The sequence below is a fragment of the Neopelma chrysocephalum genome, unplaced genomic scaffold (assembly GCF_003984885.1).
Source record: "Neopelma chrysocephalum unplaced genomic scaffold, ASM398488v2 Primary Assembly neopelma1_76, whole genome shotgun sequence".
Taxonomy (NCBI): domain Eukaryota; kingdom Metazoa; phylum Chordata; class Aves; order Passeriformes; family Pipridae; genus Neopelma; species Neopelma chrysocephalum.
The window spans coordinates 9,726,524-9,747,837 of record NW_020897737.1 but is presented as its reverse complement, the minus strand read 5'-3'; the positions used below and the strand labels follow the sequence as shown (position 1 = coordinate 9,747,837).

At 33.7% G+C, this 21,314-nt stretch overlaps 1 protein-coding gene across 3 annotated transcripts in view; it reads left to right on the top strand.

Annotated features, from left to right (window-relative positions):
* CFAP47 (cilia and flagella associated protein 47) overlaps positions 1-21,314 on the top strand; it is a 275,466-nt gene that overhangs the window by 141,624 nt on the left and 112,528 nt on the right. For all 3 annotated transcript variants that reach the window (XM_027689060.1, XM_027689061.1, XM_027689062.1), the window contains exon 50: positions 4,364-4,501. In XM_027689060.1, the coding sequence (XP_027544861.1) occupies positions 4,364-4,501 (138 nt within the window). The remainder of the gene's footprint in view (positions 1-4,363; positions 4,502-21,314) is intronic.

The window sequence follows — 21,314 nt, the reverse complement described above, 5'->3', positions numbered from 1 at the left end:
TATATTTAAACCACAAGCCAAAACATTTCTATATCTTTTCAGATTTGTGTGATGATATAGCCTTCTGTTCTTGTTTCCAGTTAAAATATTGGGATATTGTGGACCTTTATCATCTCTCTGCAGCAGAAAATAATCATGTACAACACATATATTTCAAATACTCCATTTAAATTATACAGAAAGGAAAACATTGAATATTTCTTGCTTTCTTAATTGTATTCATGGATGGAGTATTGTAGTATATAGCCAATGAGTCAGTCTAACATGTGATGTTGCAATTACAATTTTATTAGGAAATAAATCAGCCTACCTCCTTTTAAAAGGATGCATCTTATCTGAAGCAATGTAAACCAAATCTTTGATATTAATACATGGACTGTAATTATATGAAATGTTTAAACACTGGATAGTAAAGCTAGGAAATTTGCAATGACGTTTTGACCAAGAAAGCTTTTAATGGAATCATGTATCAGCAAAAAGAAAACTCCTCAATCTATGTAAATTTTAATTATTCATTTTCAGTATAATTCTGGGAATACTTGTATTATTGCTTTGGCAAGTTTAGTATCCTTTATGTGCAAGTTTAGTGTCTTATATATATGCTAAAGGACAGCTGAGGAATGTTGTTTTCTAAAATAGTTGATGATGGCATAATTCTGTGGCCAGTTGAATCAGTGGGAATCGTATCTCTGGGATGTACAAGAAGTTATGTTTGACTCTGGATGTCAGCCATGACATTTTGGCAAGTTACATTATTGTGTAATGTGTGACATGGGAGTCAGAACTGAGCAACCAGATACAAGAAGAAACCCCAAACATCTGAAGACAGCTGTGCGTGAACAAATGATCATTTATTGGTTGTTTTGTAGTGCCAATAAGGAAACATGAGATACCACTGCCTTTGATGAAGTCACTTTAAGCAACGGTGGTTCTGTAGGATGACAGGGGGGTTCAGAGTGGAAAGACCAGAACTTCCTGTGTCAAAGCCCTTTTATAACACAGAAGCCAAGCTCAGCAGAACCTTAAGAAAAAAATGTAAATTTGCTCTTTTTATTTGTTATTTTAAATCTTTCATTTTTGATGCATTTTCTGCACATTTCCAGTGTATTGTTTATTACTTTATAGAGCACTAAGTACTTTTTATTCTTCATTGTATAAAACTCTTTTATCCTGTCCTGCAAAACATCTTTTGACAGGAATATTTTTGTAGCCCATAATTTGAATAAATTAATATATTTATGTATCATCTGCTATCTTGATCTCCACTAGTGCTCACTGGGTTGCACTATTAACTCTCAAACCAGGAGAGTATTCTGCTTAGGAATACTTCCCAGGAAAATATTCTGCATTAATTTAGAGACTCAAGCAATTCTATGTACTGTCCTCACTGATAAGGATTCTGCATTTTGTATTTGACTGGAAATTAATATACTCTTTTCTTTTGTTATTTGCAGTTCTTGCCAACAATGATTTTCTTTTTTTTCCCTAATAAAAAATTCAAATAGCTTTGAGCCAGTGGTAGATACTTTGGTGCCCATGAAAAATTATGAAAGACGATTTATGAATATTTTAAGATTAAGTAGATAAACTGAGTTATAAACTGTGTGCCATCTGTCGTAAAACTCATTATTTCTTATTGAAATACTTTGACAGATTTAATTGAGAGCCTTGCAGAGATCTGAATTCACTACATCGATTCAGTCACCTTTATCGATCAAGATTATAACCTCATTGCTATTAATTCTGTTTGTTTGAGATCTGTTTTCCATAAAGAAGGAAAATTGAGTGTCAGCGATTATACTGCAATTCTTCACTGATTTTTTGATCGTGCCACTGCTGGATTATCAGCACAGCAGTTTAGCAATTCAAGTAGTTTTTAGTTACCATAGTTCTTCTACGCGCTCTTGGAATATTCTTGAGCATTAGCAATTTATGCTTTTGAAACTTTTCAAGCATTCCAATACTTGCTGCAAATAAAAAGTAATTATTCAGAGTGGCTCAGCCCATTACTTTGATGCTTTTGAGAGCAGGGCAGGGAAAAAACCCCACTGTTTGTTTTACCATTTCCTTACTTAAAACTCTGATCACTCACGTTCTGCCCCTCTTTCTCCCACACACACATATGCACAGTACATGATTCTGAAATGCAGACAATTGGTAAAGAAAATCCCTCATTGTCACAGCAAGGAAGAACTATAAGGAAAAATTTCAAAAATTTTAAAATGAACTCCAACAAAGTATTATTTACTGTAAGAGGTCTTTAGAATTTATGAATGTATTGATTTTCAGCATTTAGTCGTCTTTTTTATCAACTTTAAAGCTATAATTTTGCATTTTTTTTACTCAGCTTCTTAGAATTGTTCATATCTTTCAAGCATATTGATGGTAAGGATGATATTTAAAATTAATGAATTCTCTCTTGCACTTTGCTTCTCTCTTCTAATATTGTGCTTCAATTGACCAAAATAATACTAGGATTATATATTGAGACATAAAGTCAGATTAATTAGTCAGTATTTATCCTAAGATCCATTAGCTATTAGTACCATTAAATATGTCCTCTTACATCAATATTTATATATCTTGAGTATTTTCTTCAGATTTCATTCCCCTGAGCTTTCCATATAGTTTTATTTTTTTTAAATTCTTGTTACACATCTACCTTATCTTTCAAGGTTAAAAAAAAAATAATTGAATAGTTTCCTCAAATTGCAATCATTCTTCTCCTATTTGGACCCAATTTCTGGCTTATATGCTAGGAGTAATTTTAGCAATTTGTATAACTTTTTCTTTTAAAATGCTTTTTTTTGATTTTAATTGTTTTTTATTTTATTCTTAGTTTCATTTATTTGTATTTTTATAGAGTTTTCTTAACAGAAGAAAATCTGAAATTCTAATGTTTTTAAATTTAAACTTATATAGTTCCTCTGGATTTAAATACAAACCTATTTCCATTTTTTTTGGTTTTGTTCTCAACTTTGGTGTATATATCTGTGCTACCCAGTTACTGTCTCTCAAAGAAAAAGAGATTCTCCTCTGTAATTATGTAATTTAATCCTTCTTAGCAGAAATAATTTGTCAGTGTTTGTCCTTTTGAAATTGCCACCTGATGTAGCTACCAGTGAGAGTATCATGAATAAATTTTGTGTTTTTCAAGCCTTCCTGGTAACATTTGACTTCAGTTATGTTCTATTTGCCTTTTTTTTCTTTTAAGAGTAACATCATTCTGGCACAGTGTTACTATCAAAAGTAATCATGAGGCCATTTGATTAAGGTTGAATCCTCCTAAAATGAAGAGTCATGGAATGGTTTAGATTGGAAGGGACCTTAAAGATCATCTAGTTTCATGCAGCTTTTTGCAGAAGTCTGGGGGGGGGGAAAAGTTAATCCTCAAGAACTGTAAATGAGACTGGTGTGTACAGGTGTATGTTCAGAAGGCTTCATCAGGTCCTGGCTGCCAAAGTCACAGCAGCTTCCTGAGCCAAGTGTTGTGACCTGTGTGGTGCCATCTCCCCCCTCACTGCTGCTCCCTTTCCCAGGTCCCATCTGAGCCTTGCTGTTCAGCTTTAGCTGTTCCATTAGCTAGAAAGGTGCTAAATTCAGCTTCTCAGGGAGCACAGCACATCCTCTTTGCTATGTGATATGTTGCCACACATCCATCCCTCTCAAAGCTGGAGAAACAAAAACCACCATGAGGTGTAGGTGCTTTCAAATCCAATTGTTCTGTGACTCTCATATTAATTCTCCATTTCAAATTTTAAAAGTTCCATTCCCAAGCCCTTAATAAGACGCTTTAAACAAGTGGCAACTTGAAAATCCTGGTTTTACAGTCTCTCTGTATTTTGTCTTTCTGAAATACTTGATTACAACTGAACATACAATACAAAACCAGATCCATGGGAATATTCTAGCTATTCCATTCATTGTCTTACAGCATTAGAATGAGACACTCTGATTAAAAAAAAAAACAAACCAAACAAAAAAACCCCAGAAAGAATCAAGACTATGCATAGAAAATTGAGCTGGAAAAAAGGTAATGTTATTGACCACTATATTTTATAATATTTATGAAGTGGGTGTGCTTTTATTTCTTATTACTGATTTTTTCCAGGTGCTCATTATGGATCTGTTCAAGTAAGTAGAAAAGCACTTTTGGGAGAAAAAATGGTTAATTTCCATGTACTCACTCAAGATGTATTTTTAAATACCATAAATTATAATTGGATGGCTGACACCTGGAGTGGAAGTTTTACTTCATTTTTTTATTAGTTTTGAACTGAGGAAATGCTTGTACATGTCTAGCAGTCTTTTTTTTTAAAGCTAATGCCTGAATAATATAACACCTGGTATCTATTTGTTTTAGGAGTAATTTCATTTGTTGCTCAAGATGAAGACCAAGAGCAGTCTCAATGCAACAGCTCACCAAAGAAGACAGATGGTAAACAGACCCTTCAGAAATTGCCAATAGAGACACCACAAACTCTTGATGCAGCAAACGTTGGTATGTTTATTATTATGGATAAATTCATTGTCAATTTTTATAAAATTATATCATAATATGTTTTAAATTAAAATTTAATTTAGTATGCTAGGCCACATGCCTACAAACAGTGTTAAGTCAAATGTTTATTCCAGAAATATATGAAATTCTGCTCTTATGTTTTTTGGAGCATTTTTTTTAAATGTTAAGCTAAGCTTGGTTTTTCTTTTCCTCTTTTTATTTTTTTTTGACAATGTCACTGACTGTTGCTTGTTGTTGGAGAGGAGAAGAATTTTTTTAATGCTTTCTTTATAGCTATCCAATAGTATAAATAGTGCTGATGTCAAAGCAGAGCATTTCTGAAATTCATATTGCTCCACTTCATCCCACCGTGGAAAAAACTTCCTTTTAACTGTCAGTCATAGATGATCCTTTGGCCAGTTCCAGTAAAATCAAGAAGAGAAAATATACCTGGTTGGTTTCATATTATCACCAACTAGTTCATTCTAAACAGTTTCTGCATTACTTCTGAGATTTAATTTAAATGTTCCAGAGAAATACTTTTGTGACTGCAAATGTGCACACCAAGTTGGCAAAGGTAGGTTTTTTGTTTGCTTTCTTATTTTCTTTCCACTTTCTTATTTATATTTACAAGTGAAACTTTGCCTATAGAACTGTGCTTTTTGTGCTTTTAATATCTAATTTGGTATGTATTTAAATTATCAAGTATTGTGTTAAATGACTAAAGCATATTTCTTGAAAGCAAAGCTATCAAGGAAAGTTTTAAACTGAAAAGGAGTTGTTTTCTCCAATATTTAGATTTTAGGAAATCGATAAAAGCTTGCAGTTGGAGATCTCTTTGTCTTCTTTATAACTGTATTTTCTAGATAGATTAAAACTAGAATTTATCTAGCTCTAAAGGGAATTAGAAGCTAATTTTATCAATAAATAAATAATTTGAGTTAATTCAGTGTGAATATCAGAAAGTCTGTTCTTCTATAGTCTATTAATATCTGTAAATAATAATTCTAGATACTCCAAGATTATTATCCCATCTGTGATATGAAATAATCCCAAGAATTTACAATCTGTATAGACAGGGCAAAGGCAGGAAGAAGACAGAAGCCCAGGGAAGTGAAGTGACTTTCCCTGACCATACCAGTAGCTTAATGTTGGGGATTATTAAAAAACCACACCCTTTTCTTCCTCACAAGCCAGACCCCTGTGAATGAATATACATTGTCTCTCTGATCTACCAGATTTGTTACCACATTCCTCTTTGCTGAATATTTCATATGAATTTTGAAACATTTCTTTTTTATACAGTTCCATACGCTATGGGTGTAGTTTCTTTGTGGTCTGCAGTTTGCTTCTTTTTAACATCTGTAGTTAAAACTAACAAAAGATAATAAAGTTACTTCTGTGATTATGTAGCTCTTGTACTACATAATCTATAAACCAGATCTTTCAAATATTTTTGTGCAAATAGTTGATAATACAACGTGAGTTTAGGATAGAAGTGAAAGACAGTAATGTAGCAGCACATGGCTAAATGTTGTTTTAATAAGATGACAGAAAATAAAAAAGAAAATAAGATGACCAAAGGTCTAAGGTTTTCCCATAATGCTTATGATATAGATAAGACTGTTGCAGCAGATAATTATAAATTATAATTAAAAAAGCAAAAGGCAAGTCAGTGTTTGACAAATATAGGAACAGGGATTGAGAAGAAGTCTAGAAATATTAAATAGAGGATTCTGAAAGCCAAAGGAAAAATAAAAGTAAACTATATTTAAAGAGTTTTGTGAGGACAGTACAGATTCAGTTTAGTATATTTAATGGGAACATTAGAAGTGTTGATCAGTACTGTTTTTTAAAATTCTAGTGTAAGAAAAGCTAGAAACAGGAGGAAGTCCATGAGAAGTCAGTTAGAAAGAAATGAAATAATCAGTATTTAGCATTCACTGTTTTCAAGGTCCAAGAATATTTTCCTGCATTAGCCTCCTAAAATGAGCTTTTTTATTTGAATTTTCATATACAGCAACATAGAAATTGGTTGGCATTAAAACTCATACAGCACATCATTGTAAGTTTACAGAAGAAGGATTTTAAGAAATATTTGATTAAGATGGTATATGCAGACAATACAGTAGAGATGAGAATTATAGATTTCAACGTATTAAGAGAAATTAATCATAAAACAAATATAAGGAGTGATGCCAAGTACTTGGAAATACTGGAAATCTTTGAATCTCTACTGAAATCTTGCAAATATTCATGAATTTAGTTATCCTTCTATTGTCTAAATTAAATATTTTTTCTTACGAGGTTTTTGCAAATTTAGGAATCATCAGTCCAAAACTGGAGAAAGCTGAAAATAGAAGGTTAAGTAAGAAAATTCCTTAAGAGAGTGAATGTCTCAGTACTGTCCCTGTCACCAGTATGAATTCAGGGCATTGTTCCTAGGTAGAAAATCCGATGTGAATTCCATGTTTACTGTTACTGATAAGCCTTTTGCTTAGTTTGGCTCCCCAATAACAATGTGAGACTGACTGGTCTATTTATACATTCAAAATGTTTTTTGAACATGTTCAATACATTAAAATACAATAAATTTATGCAATGAAACATTAGTTTATGCAATGAAACTTGTTGAGAGGGACGAGGTTATCAGCTCCAAATCAGTTCCTTTTTTGCTGTGTACTAATTTACATGGATATAATTACTCCTGCACAGAGAATTTCACTGGTAACTGGAGCAATCTGCACAGCTTATTCATATATGGTTGGGTCAAATTACTGCATCTTATCTTTCAGTTGCCATCTTTTGGTATTTTTGTGCTACTATAGAGTTATATCTTTGCCTTATTGTAACCTACATGTTTCTAGTATACTGAACTAACTCAAGTTACATGACTGCTAGCAATGTTTAGGGTTGCTTTCCTAAGTGGACTTAAATGTGAAATGACTCTTCCCTAATACAGTGTCACGTAATAATAGAATTAGTCCTTCAGTACAGAAGATATACCCTTTGTGTTCACATCCTAGGAAGAGCAAGCTTTGATCTCACCTTTAAATCAACCAAGTGCTTCCAGTCATTGTAAAAAACATTATCTGTCATCACAACATTTCATTTGTACTAGACCTTTATAATGTCTGCAACTGGGAGAGGCACCTGTTGAAAATAGCTAAAAAGAGATGGAATATAACAGGATCTGATACATAACATATGTGATAGTCGTCTTCTGAACTTACTTCAAAGAAGAACTAACAGTCTTTATCCTACACAGTTTTCTTTTACACCTCTATTTTTCACGGTACTTTTACATAAAATTAATTATTGTATGACTTTTCATAGTAGAATGATTGATGGAGATTTCCAAGATTTAGGAATTATAAATTGCAAGGGGCACACCACTGGTAGAATGCAAACCCCGTGCTTTTGACCAGAGGCATCACACACTGAAGAAGTGCATCCCAGGGCTGAGAATCCCAAGGGCTTCTGTGACTGTAACAGAAAATAGTGGACTTGGGATGTACAAAAAATGAATATGAAAACTTGAATCATCATAGACCAAAACAAGTATGAGGTTGTCCATAACTGAATAAGGGTAGGAAAAAGTCTCTACTGATAAACACAAGTACACCAAACGTTTTTTGTCCTGCTGTCAGTCAATGGAAATAATTCCTTTTAAACATACTAGAAATTACTACCTTGCTATACACACCTTAATATTCAATATAATCTTTAGGTACACACACATATGCATTATGTACTTATATATGTGTTTATTTACCTTTTTACCTTTTTTTTTCTGCTTCAAATTGTAGGTATGACTGTAGCAGAATATAATGATTCCTAGAATAGCTTTCATATGTTCTTTTTATAATTTCTATCAGTCACTCATTATGGTCTTCCAAAAACCTAATGATTCTGAAATTTGTTCATGATTTTTTTTCTCCCTCAGATGTATTTAAGGAAAATCACATTTAGTCCTTGCAATGAAATTCTCAGTGATTCCTCATGATGAATCCTTTTTATGCTGCCTTGTACAAGAGGGGAAAAAAAGAAAACAAACCAAAACCCAAACAGAAAAATGTCTGCAGAGCAGATGTAGTGACAGGGGCTTGCCCCTTTCTAAATTGACATGGAATTTTAGTTCTTTCCAAAATGTATTTCTGTCTTTGAAGAGAAGAAGTCCTAGGATTTTTTTCCCATAGGTTCCAAAAGTAAAACAAGGCTAAATGTTTGGTAAGACTGAAAGTAAGATGCAGCTTATTTTTCATGTAAGATTTTTCTTTAGATATTCCTATATAATAAAATGCTAAAATCATAAATAAATATTAGCCATTAATAGGGTTTTTTTGACAGTCTCACTAAATACTGTGAAGCCTCCTGCACTTGTTGAAATTTTCTCTCAAATTAGAGGAAATTTTTCTACTCTACTATGGAGTTCATGATAACTTCTTGAAGTGAACTGCCCTTGGATAATTGTCCCTGTGTTGTGCTCTTTACTGTGTAGCTTGTGGACAACAGGGAGGATGTTTGGCTCAGCTTCTGCTAGACCAGCCCAGGTATCCTCAGGGATCCGATCCCCTGTAAGGAAGAGTCGAGAGTGTGGAGTTGATGTGGTTGCTGCAATGGCTAAGGCTTGCACTGAGACTGAAAATCCCCCTCTCCCAGCATCCCTCACCCTCTCTGTCTTTCCAGCAGCAAGTCTCAGCACAGAGCTGGCATTTAAGCAACAGCTTTTTAATGTTCCTGCCAGCGGTGATGTCTCACAGAGCACTACAGATGCAGGATGTTTGTTTGTATAACATGGGAATTTTGCATGTGCTGTTGTTTTATTGTGGCTGCCCTAGGCATTCCCTTTATCAAAAGATTATAGTTTCCATTGTGTTTGTCTCATGGAACGCATTTAGATCTTTATACCATTGCCAAGTTTTTGAATTTCTGTGTACTTGAGAGGCATAACATCAAAAAGATACATTACTTCTGAATAGGCCATGATGAAAACGTGCAGTCAAAGTGTTTAGGCCAGACATTCCTTTTGAAAAAGCCTACTTTAATTATCTTTTTAAAACTAATTTATCCTTCAACCAGGCCTTCAATGACAGGTGACATTTTCTAGCCTAAGTTGTCATTGTAGTTCTTATGATACGTCTCTGACAATTTAGAGTCTTTCCCACTGTGTTTAAAATATCCTTTTGAGTGGATTCTTTGAGGAACTGATGCCTTTGAAAGGTAATGATACTTGCTCGTGTCCTCCTGGACTTCCAGGCTTTAAATCAATCCCTGAGTGGTAGCACACTGGGGTACTCACATAAGGAAGATAATGAAATAATGTCTTTGTTCTAGCAACTGTTAAAGGTGATTAAGAGGAAAACAGTATTCAGGGTACTCAAAATTTAAAATAAGACTTTAAAATAATTATTCATTATAATATTTTTCAAAGATAGCAAGAACTGAATATACAATGGTAAATGATAGAATTTATTCAGTGTTAATGAAGTATTATGATTCCTTTATGATACCTTTAATATAGTCAAGATATAACTGATATAAATCACATGAATATTTACTTCTGGAATTACTATTTTTCTAACAGGGCTATTCTTAAAAATAATTTTGAATTATCTACCCCATAAATGTTGATCGTGTAGTTAAGCTATTTTTCAGCCAAATCTACGCACTGTGTGTTCAAGCATGGTGTTCTCTACCTTCAGATTAGTTTGTTTTGAGTCTCCCTCTTCAGGGGAAAAATGAAGTTTTAGAAGAATTACCCAAAGAAAATAATCCCCATGTAAACTGCATGCATATTTGCAAATTTAAAATACCAACCACAGCTTGCTTTTTTCCTTTTTTTTTTTTTTTTAATGGCATTTTGGCATTTGCAGCTATACTTATGTTAGTACATACAGGCTTTTGGGGATGGTTTAGCATATGTAGAACGTTAAGGATTAGACTGTTTCATGCTTTTTTCCTTTGTCAAAAAGATGGTTCAATTATTGCTGGCTTTCTCAGTAGGTGCCCTTCTGCAGTACTACAGTCTGCTAGATGTCATGCATTTTCCTTGTGCCCTTTTGAGACTCAGAACAGCTTGATTCTCCTAATAAACTAACACGTTGTTTTGAAACCATTCAGATGTAGCGATGCTTCAAGGACCTGCGGAATTTTGTGGAGCATGGTATGTGTGCAATTAAAAGTTTGTGCAAACAAAGCGTGGTAGCCCATTTAAAATTAACAACAAAAGGAATTTGTAACTGCTCACAGTGTAAGGCTGCTGGTGAACTTTAGGCTGCATCATCCTTCATGCAGCAGGTGTTTTAATATTGCTGTGCTGAGAGGGCAAGTAATGTTGCATCTGCACTAACCACAAATTAGTCACTCCTCTTGTAAACCTGTACATCTGTATATTTTTATATATCATGGCATGTTGGATTGCATTTGCATATAAGCAGATTAAATTTTATTACCTTATTAAGGTGTCTGTGATGTGCACTGTGCTTGTTCTGAAAGTCTGTATACGCTATAAACTACATCACTGAGAAACACATCATTCTGTCGTGTCTGGCAGACCTCAAATATGTATGTATGGCATTTTGCCAATTAGTAGCCCATTTTTAACAAAAAATATTCTGAAAAACAAAATCCCTAGCAGAAATAATGAGAGGGGCTCATTATAGGGCTCACATGACAGGTTTAGGTATAAACCCTTCCTAGTAGTGTGTGACAGAACACATTCAGAGACATATAAAAACATAACATTTTTGAAAGCAAATAGGAAATAAGCAACAGAGTAGTAGTTTCTTTACAGCCTGTGCCCTTGTTACTAGGTTTGAGTGTTTGACATGCCCTTTATCTAGGTCATCATTTTGCCTTTCCTATCCTATCATGCTTACAAACAATTATTCTTTTACCCTTTGGCAAGTAATGAATTATAAACACACAGAGAGCACATAATGGTAATGAAAAAGAGCACTAATATTTACTAGCTACTCACAGTTGTATAAGCATGTTTGGGGCTGAAGATAATGATGTGAGGAGAGGATAGAGGGAAGGTCTCTGTCAGTCTCCTTTGTCATGCTGCTTCAATTGCTCTGACCTCTGAAAGTATTCCCTGAGCCAGAAAACAGGAAAAAGTCAAACTTTACAGCCTAATACATAGGACAATTCAGGAGTTCAAATCAAATATGTGATTTTTTCTAAGAAGTCTTTTACATTATGTTGTGTTTTTTTCTATCTGAATAATTACTTGAGTCTATTAATGGATCTAAATATTATGACACATTCCAATTACTGCAACATCAATGATATTATCTAAGGGTGAGAACAGTTTCCTTCGAGGTGTATGTTCAGTTATTCAAGCAGAGGAAAGAATTGAAAATACATTCTCAGAGCCTGGTAGGGCAATCCAACAGTTAAGCTACTTTATAAATAGATTCACAAAATCCAGAGCAAAGTTTTTGTGTATTTATTTATTTACTGCAATTTTCTGAAAAATATGCAATTCAGAAATATCAATTAAAATGTTAGGTTGAGTACAAATTCTGTTTTTAGGATGACAGGGATCATAATTCCCAATGGGAGAAAATAAAGCATATTTCTCCTTCCAATCTAATTTACTTTTTTATTTTACCATTGGGCTCCCCCTCCCCCATCCAAGTGGTGTCGTTATTAGTATTAGTATTATATTACAAGTACTGTTATACTGTCATAACTGGACAAGTTTACATTGTGTGCTACTGTCATTGTCTGACTTTGAAACTGTAACTAGGTTGTTCCTGAAGACTATTTGTGATTGTGTAAGTCATTTTTTTGTTAGTAAAACTCTCAGTTTGCCTCATTGTTTCTTCATGGATGAAACTCTCAGCTATCTCAGATCCTGTTGTCCACTTGGTAGCCTCCTGCTGGAGTTTGCTGAGGACTTCTACTTCTGTAGCAGCTGCAAAATAAATTGCCCATACAGAATTCTGGCTTTTAATTTATCCCAGACACTGAACACTCCTACATTCTCATACATTCAGTTATGAGGTACATTTGTCGAACTAACAAAAAATTTTTACTGAGTAGGCAACAGATAGTTCTTGTTCATTGCAGTGCTTTATTTGTTGTGGTCTCTACTGTCTCTGTCAAAATATTTCCTTTTCTTTTTCTGTGGGTACTGTGGAGTCCTAATTGCTTTTGGCATAATTATGAAATTATAGGTATTAGGGAACTACTGTTTCCCACTGTGGCAAAAGAGAGATGGTATTTTATATGTTGTCATCAGAGAGCAAGAGTATGTGTGCAAGAAGTTTTTTTAGATTAGAATAAAGTATAAAAATATGATTAGCATTTCTGGTAAGATAGTAAAGTAAACTTGTGCTATTTAGGAAGAGTGCTTCTTCTTTCATAGTGTGATATATATACTAATTATTGTTGAATGTTATGAAGAATTAGGGGATTGCTTTCACTAAATTCTCTGGATTTCTTGGTTATCTACACCCTATTTACCCACCAATATATTGAGAAGTTAGTAAAAACAACCTGATTAAGTTCAGCATCTGTAAACATGGCAGACAATATCCATGAAATTAATGAAGGGTTGGTTTTATTTAGCATGGAATTACATGAACATAAAGCTCCTCTACTTGAAGATTAATGGAATTTTACTTCATAATTTCTTTTTTTATTGGAAACATAAATTGCTCACACAACTCTACAATAGGTTTTCCGAAACCTAATGAAAATCTGCTCACTTCATCATCGTGCTCAGGATTCTATTTCATATAAGTCATTTTCTATTTTATGGATGTATAGAGAAATAAACATAGTTTTCCTAAAATGACCTGGTTGTTCAGGAGAAATCCTTATTAATATCTTCTCCAGGGAAGACATATTTTTTATCCCAGAATAACGTTGCCTTTTCTGTTTGTGTGGTGTTGCTGTGTGTTGCCATTTTGCCTTACCTGAAGAGAATAAGACAAAATGCCTACTCTATGGTAGAGCTTAGGATGGAAAGTTATCCAAATTCCGATGAACTTGATTAAAAAGTTCCTTTTAAAGTAAAAAGGTTATTCTGAAAAAAAAAACACAAAACCACACTTGTCAGATTTAGTGCCTTTGCATTTGCCTAACTGTGTTTCTGTGAAACACTGCAGTAAGACTGTATTAGGGTTGATAAAATGCTTTTGGTTAATTTTGTATTTTTAAAATACTAGCTGCATTTTTGAAAAATATTTTTGTTCAGTAAAAGCAGAATAAATTTTTTTCTAATGAATGGCAGTCAGGAATCGCTCAGTATGGTGCATGAGTATGTTTTTTGTAATTCTGGTTTATCTTCACTTAGGAAATAGGCATTCTTAGCCTTAGTATTTAGCATGTTTTTATGTGGAAACTGCATATGCTGAGCCTGCCTGAGTATGGTAGAGAATTTACCAGTCAACTCTATCTGGAAGTGAGCTGTCTTCTCACTGAAGTCTCATGTAGGTTCATACAATAAAATGAAATTTATCTCAGATTTGAAGGTTCAGTTAGAAATTTATGTATATTCCATGAAATGTTGTCAAATTATTTTCCTGGTAGCTAAAAGTGGTAAATTATTTGAATATTAATTAAGTTCTATATTAAAAATGAAGATGTGTTGTGCTCACCTTTTTTTGGGTCTTTTTTGAAGCTGCTGAATTCCAAGCTGGCTGATATCAAACTTTTAGGGAAATAATGCAATGGATTTTACCATAGCTTCTAAATTCCAAGGTAATTTTTACAATTCAATTGTTTCAATGGTATTTGCCTCTCAAAGGAAAGTCTTCTGCTCCTTGCATGTCCAGGAACTCATAAGGGTAGTTATTTGCTTTTGTGACACACCACCAGTGAAAATTGGGATACCTTTGTCTTCAGTAAGCTTATTTTTAATATGTTATGTTGACAATAATAAAATATGAGTTGGAATTTCATAATAAAGAAGATGAAATATATTTCACCACAGCATATTACATCTAGAGAGCATAACACCTGGAGGGCTTTTAAGGATCTTTAACAGGCCGTAGCTGCTAAGACTTAAAAATGAGAAGTTTGCTAAGCCTTTGCAATAAATATTTGTCCTAATAAATAAGTGGCATATTTGTGAACAGACTTCTAAAAGTGAAGAATATAGGCTGCTTTACTGCTGTCTTTTGGGTTTTTTTGACTTCTAGCTTTTCACAGGGCATTATGTTTAACTCATGTACTCTTATGTAATCTATGTTTTGCTAATGGACATTTATATTTTATTCAATAATTTGTGTTTCACTGAAACAAGAGTTGAAAACAGAAATTAATTACACATTATGGTATGCTTTTTCAATAAAAGTCCTTTAACAATTCTAAAATCATACTAATTTCATATTTTAATTTTTCTGACTACAGTCCTTTGATGTTAAATGTTCTATGTAAAGAGTTCTTAGTAGCCAAAAAGTTAAATTTATGAAGGTAAATTATGTAATATGACATCACCCATTAAAAAAAAGAAAAAAAGAAAAAAAACCCAAACTATTACCAATTAGGTTTTCTCTCTTTGGAGCAATATAACTACCAAATGTGTAAATTTATGATCGATTTTATTTGTTTTCTTTTCATTCTGACATGGAAGAGGAAAACACTTCAGTGCCATTTTAAGGAATTTCATGACTGGAAGTCATCTGGGTATAACTTATTGTACTGTGCCAAGGGTATATCAACCATGACTGCTCATACACAACTTCTGAGCTGGCTCTTGCTTTTTCAGATGTGTTAAAACGTCTGTGTCACACAGCTACCCAAGCTGTTCACCTGGCAAGTGATTTCCTAGCATAAGTCGCAGTTTATACCCTCTTAAAATGTGCAATAGAAATAAAGGCAGATACGGCAAATGGAGAAAAAATAGTAGTTCTTTAGGAAAAACCTTTTAAGAATTTAAGTAATTCTAAAAGTTATGTGAAGTAAGAGGAAGCAGGGAAGGTTAGTGCATAACTTGTTCGTTTTTGTTGGTTTAGCACAGTCCTAGCTCTGTGTTTGTTAACAGAGTGCCAAGAATTCAATTTCGTGTGAGCTACAGATTAAGGCTGTGAATGAGGGGGTTTTGACGCATTTTGTGGAACGTGAGAGTGTGTCAGGTATAACTTGGTAGATATAACTTATTTCCTAGAGGATTTTTACAACCATTCCTCTAGGATATTCTTCTAAGTTATTTACTAATAAAGATGGCATGACCTAGGGATTCTGTCCTAGTTCTTCCCTACCCTTACCATTGTAAAATTTCACTGATACTTTTTGTGTGTTCTGAAGTCCACCATTTGTTGTTCTTTCCATCAGAGAGGTTACTTTCAGTACAAATCTTTGGGGTGTGTGAAGCTTGTAAGCATTGTGTTTCCTTAAAATCTTCCTGAAGGAAAATTATTTATTTAGCAATAGTTGTTTTCTGAACTTCAAATTCATACTGGTCGTACTAGTTTTATTGTGTTTTCATAAATCTTTTCATAATTGCGTAACAATCAGCTTTTTTTTTTTTAATTATTATTTTATTTTTTTATTTCTTGAGTTGTTTTTGCCTCTCTGCCCTTTGGAATTATGTCTTTATTCTACTCTTAGACTGGATTATCCTAAGTATCTCCTCCACTTAACCTCAGCTTCTTTCTTTGCCAGGTCTTTGAACTAAGGTAATTATAATAATCAAATAACAGTCTTAAAGGAAATGTAGTTTATCTTCCCATTAGAAGTTAAACAGTATTTTAAAAGTGTGTTAGTATTCTAGACAATCACTTCATTATATAATCTCCAATTATATCAAATTTATTCATTTGAGTGAAAAGTTCTAGTTCTTCTTCCTTGCTATTCAGACTTCTAAAACCATAATGCAGTAACTGAAAAAGTATCATCTTCCCATAGATTACCACAAAGATTCCTATGATGACAGTCTGATTTTGAGCTAACCAGCTGAGACATGGCAATCATCTAAATGAAGAATAATAGAGCCAGCAGTTAAAAAATGAGATAGTACCTTAAAGGCAGAGTTTTGAGAAAGTCATGTGACACAATATATGTGAGATGCGGGTCACTCCCAAACATACAGACCATCGTACTTGAAGCCAACCAAGTTTATTTTGCGTGGTCTATTGATGACAGGTTGCTTATGTAGTAGATTGTTTCATCTCCAAAATGTCCCTGTCATCCCACCTATTCAGTGAGTGTTCAGTGGCTAATCCTGAAAGTCTGAGGTTCTTTTCAGTGTGTGGCTTTATGCTCTTACTGAAGAAGGCACAGAAAGACATTTAATTGCTATGTTGGACCTAAACTGGTAAGGTTTGTGACAGTCCTTTGAACTTATTCCTCCAGAATTTATTCCTCCAACTATTAGTAAAGTAGAATATTCCCTTCCCTACCTTCCCTACCCTGTCCCATTCCCTTGCCCCTGCCAAGAAAAACCCAAAATGGTGAGATTTTGACTCTTGTGTTGCTAAAATGTGCTGAATTTCCGTTCAGCATTTGGAATTTCCTTAAGCTTTGCATACTTTATATTCAGATATGTCATGCTGCCTGCAAAGCTCAAAAAGGTGAGGGGAGATAGATACTAATGCCAAATATATTACTTGTGTTATTGTTGATTTTTTTTTTTAATTTAGTGTTTCAGATCTGTATTTACTGATGTCATGAGTGCTGGATATCTGCATGGCATACTGTAATGTGCTCTGAGTTTATTCCCCATGCCACGATTCCATAATTTCATCAGAAAGAGTTTAACATGTGAATGAGACCCTGAGTTATGTCCCAATGTGTACCAGCAGATAGATCTGTGTGTCACTAGTAGACAGCTGATAGCAGGCTAGGCTACAATTTGTGAAAGGAACATTCCCTGGATAAGTGTAGAACACAACCCAAATGGAGAGTGAAAAAAAGCCCCTGTAAAAGGGGTATAACCATAATTGCCATATTTACATTTTATTCATCAGAGTGCAAGGGATAAGGGAGGGATGTGACATGATCATATTAAGGTCTTGAGATTTTATGAAGGACATCAAGAATATTCTGAGGTAAAGGGATCTTTTCTATCTTCCAAATCTCGTGGACATAGCAGATCTGCTGGATGATTTTTTTGAAGCTGTTACCTGGGAGATGGAGATGAGAAAGTGTCTATGGAGTAAAGGTGTCTGACTGAAAAATGGTGTTAGAACATCATGCTGTGGTGATATTAATAGTATGGAAGAGTGAGCTTCAAAAATGGAAGATGGCAACAGCATTAGTCATCCATTTCCTCGAAATAAGCTGTCTGTGGTGTTAAAATTCTCTCTTCTCCTTACAGTTTTGAAGAAAGTTTAGGGAAAGGGAATATCTTTCGTGGGCAAGTGGTGTCTGAGCTTCCACCGTAAGGTGGTGATCTTCATTTGAAAAGATAGCTTTGAAAGCAGAAGAAAAAAAAGAGAAGTTCTGGATTTCTGTCTTATGAAAGGTCAGACATTTTTTGAGAGCTTTGTGTGCTACTGAACACTGTAGCAGCTAATTCCAAGGGCCTAAATGTGGTTTTGATTTTGCATTTTAGAAAATTGTTCCAATTTCTGTTTCCAAATTTTCCCAAGTGGAAAAGGCTGTGGAGATACAGTCATTATCTACTTTAGGACAAGTCCTGAAGAAAAGGAACTTTAATTCGTCTTGCAGACTTCCATTTAGTAGAGCACACTTCTTCCCCAGTCCTGCCTGTAGGTACTATAATAACTTGAAAATTTTGAATTAAATCAATATTAGGTACATATTTACACATGAAAGCATTATCATTTCATTTTCAATTGCGGCATTTTGAAGGGCACCACTTTCATACATCAGTTCCAATATATGTATACCAAGTAATGCAACCTTCAATGTCACTTTAAGTGCTGTCCCTCTGCATGACTTAGGTTTGATACAAAATGTAAGGCACACTGAATTTATGAAAAGTGCTCTAGGGGAATTGTAACATCATATCCTTTAAGAACAAGATTAAAGACTGAGGAATATTAGAATATTTTTTCAAGCCACGTTATATGGAATACATTAAATAAATACTCATTGAAATGTTAGGGTTACTCAAATATGTTCATGTACATAAAATGGCAGCTGAGAGCAAAGTTTACCCTGCTATGTTATGTAAAAGCATTTTTAAAAGCCGTACATATTTTAATACCTTTATTGAAAAAGTATAACCCTTATGTGAGGAAGGGTTATAAGGTAACAATCTAAAGGTAACAACTCTGGATTAATAACTTCCTCGGAAAAAGAAAGTGTAGAAGCGTTGCCTTTCCAAGGACAAGCTATTCCTCATTGAGTAAAAATGAATATAAATGTCTGCCTTTTTGCATCCTTTTGAGCTTTTAATGTAATAGGATTGCAACATTTTCTTGATGTGTTAGTGTTTTACAGCTTTCCACAGAAATCAGGTGCAGATAAAGTGGAGAGAGCTATCTAGAACCAGTTAAAACAGGATTTAACTTATAAATTGTTTTCAGTGGAGTCTACCTATACAGAAAAAAATTGCAATTTTTACCTGGGACATATGAACCAATTAGATTTATCTAGTGACAATGTTAAAAGAAGTATCCAAAACCTTATTGTAAAGGGTTCATGTGTCTAGTTTTGTATCTGGAATAACCTTGGAGGTTTATGATAAGTCTGAAGTAATCCACTAAAATTCTTTAAAAAATGAAATTAGAGGAAAAACCTCTTTGAATTTAGCGTGGTAGAGAGACTTAAATCGTCAGGAAAAGTTTGCAAAAGAAATGTCAGGTCTTTTTAGTGTAGTTCTTAGATGGCTAAGGCCAGTCAAATTTGAAAAATAAGGAACATAAATAATCTGCTTAATAACTAGTCTGTATCACATAATTTTATAAAATTATTTATTCTGAATCAAAAAGGAAAAACTAACTAACTAAATAAATATGACATACACTTATTAACTGACATTTTTTCCTGAACAATAACTCTTGTCCTTCAGAGATGACTCTACAGGGTGTTGGTTATTCATGGACATTGTGTTTGCATGCAAGCAGAATGAAGTCTAAATTTTGATTTTTCCTGCATTAGCATGACTGAACTCTTTACATATTGAAAGCTATTACATGTTTATATAGTGTAGGGAACTAGACAAAATGTCTTTTTTAATTTATATTTTACATTCTGTAAAATAAAGCAATATATCTATGAGAACAGCATTTAGGGTGCCCACTCAACGAGCATGTGGATAACTACCAGCATGGAAAGTTTTTTTTGAGAATCAAGAAATCACGCTGTGTTATTTTTTTGCCTGTTATTGTTAAAAACATGTCCTTAAATACACATCTAAGAGCTATTTATTTATAACTGGAATTGAATCTACTTTTTTCATTTTGTATTGCTATATTAAATCTACAAATATTGGATAGAAATATTGTAGAAAGAACTGACAATAAATTTGAAAATATAACTTAAATTCAGCTTTTTTTCTTTAAATAATCATAATTCTGATGCCAATATGAGAAATCAGAAAAATTAGGATTTATTGATTAGGATCTATCCTAATCAGTAAAATTAGGATAAAGTCTTTCAAATAAATTAATAGTATTTAGCACTACAATTCCAGTTTCCCCATTGTGTCCATATCCACACACCCTGCACACCCTCAAGCCTCCCAAAAAAACACCCTAGAATTCTACAATTTTCAGGAGATCAAGCCAAATCTTCCTTCATCATCAGTGATGTGTCATTCAGCTGAATGATAGGCAGCTCTGTCCCAATCAGGAGAGAAGAATGTTTTCTATTTATAACTGCTGATGCTTGACAGCACATTTAATGGCTGGTGTAGCAGACACAGGATGAAAAGTAATTTTAAGGAAAGGACAAGGAAAGGGGACAGAGAGATCAGAAATTTCAGCTTGTGGCTGATATGATCATAATGTATTCTCATCCAAGTGAGTAGAGAAAAGCATCTTGGGAGTAGAGGGAAGGGGATTTTGCGACTGATAACTCTTCTGGACGTGATACAAAGTACTAGATTAAAAGTGTATGGCTTACAGCACTGATTTGTTAAGCAGGATTTTATAGCATTTTTAAAATTGCACAATAAAATGATGAGGCACAGGAGAAACAGTTTATTTGCATCCCTGAAGAGAAATAGGACAAGACACCAAACTGATTGGATTACAAAAGGATGTTCAACTCTCTGGAAGAAAAGCTGATGATTTTGGTATTTCATATAAGTTGGAATGAGGTTTGGAAGGGAAGTTTGAAATTTTAACCTGAAATGTTTGTTGAGGGTTCAAGTTCAATTTTCATGTAAATTGTTAATTAGTAGTCCTGTGTTTTAAATACAGAACTGTCTATTCACAAATGTAATTACTGTAGATAAATATTAGTTAAAGAAATAGATAAACATTAGTTAAAGAAATTGACTTGTTATTGGGTATTGGATACAGAAATATATCTCATTTTTGATTTTGTCATTCCCCCTAGTTTGGGGTAACTGCATGAATTAGGAAATACACAGTTTTCTACCCTTCCAGTGACTTCATATTTAAAACAAAAATTACAAAATAATCAGGGAAAGTTCTAAAAACTGAAAATAAGTAAGCTTTTTTATAGTGGTCCTGTTTGAATGTGCAGTAGCTAAGATGTGGAAGATGCTGATTTGCCCTAACCATCATTGACAGATGCTTGACCCTAACTAGTCAGGTCAAAATCCCACTGACCAAGGGAGAGACTAGAAGAGAAGATAGTGAAGATTAAATATTGAAGTAGATGCATTCTTATGTTTAGAAGATTTTTACTTGCTCCTTTTTAGTGGAGATTTCTGTTTGAAGTATTGACTACAATTTGTTTTGTTTGTTTTATGAGA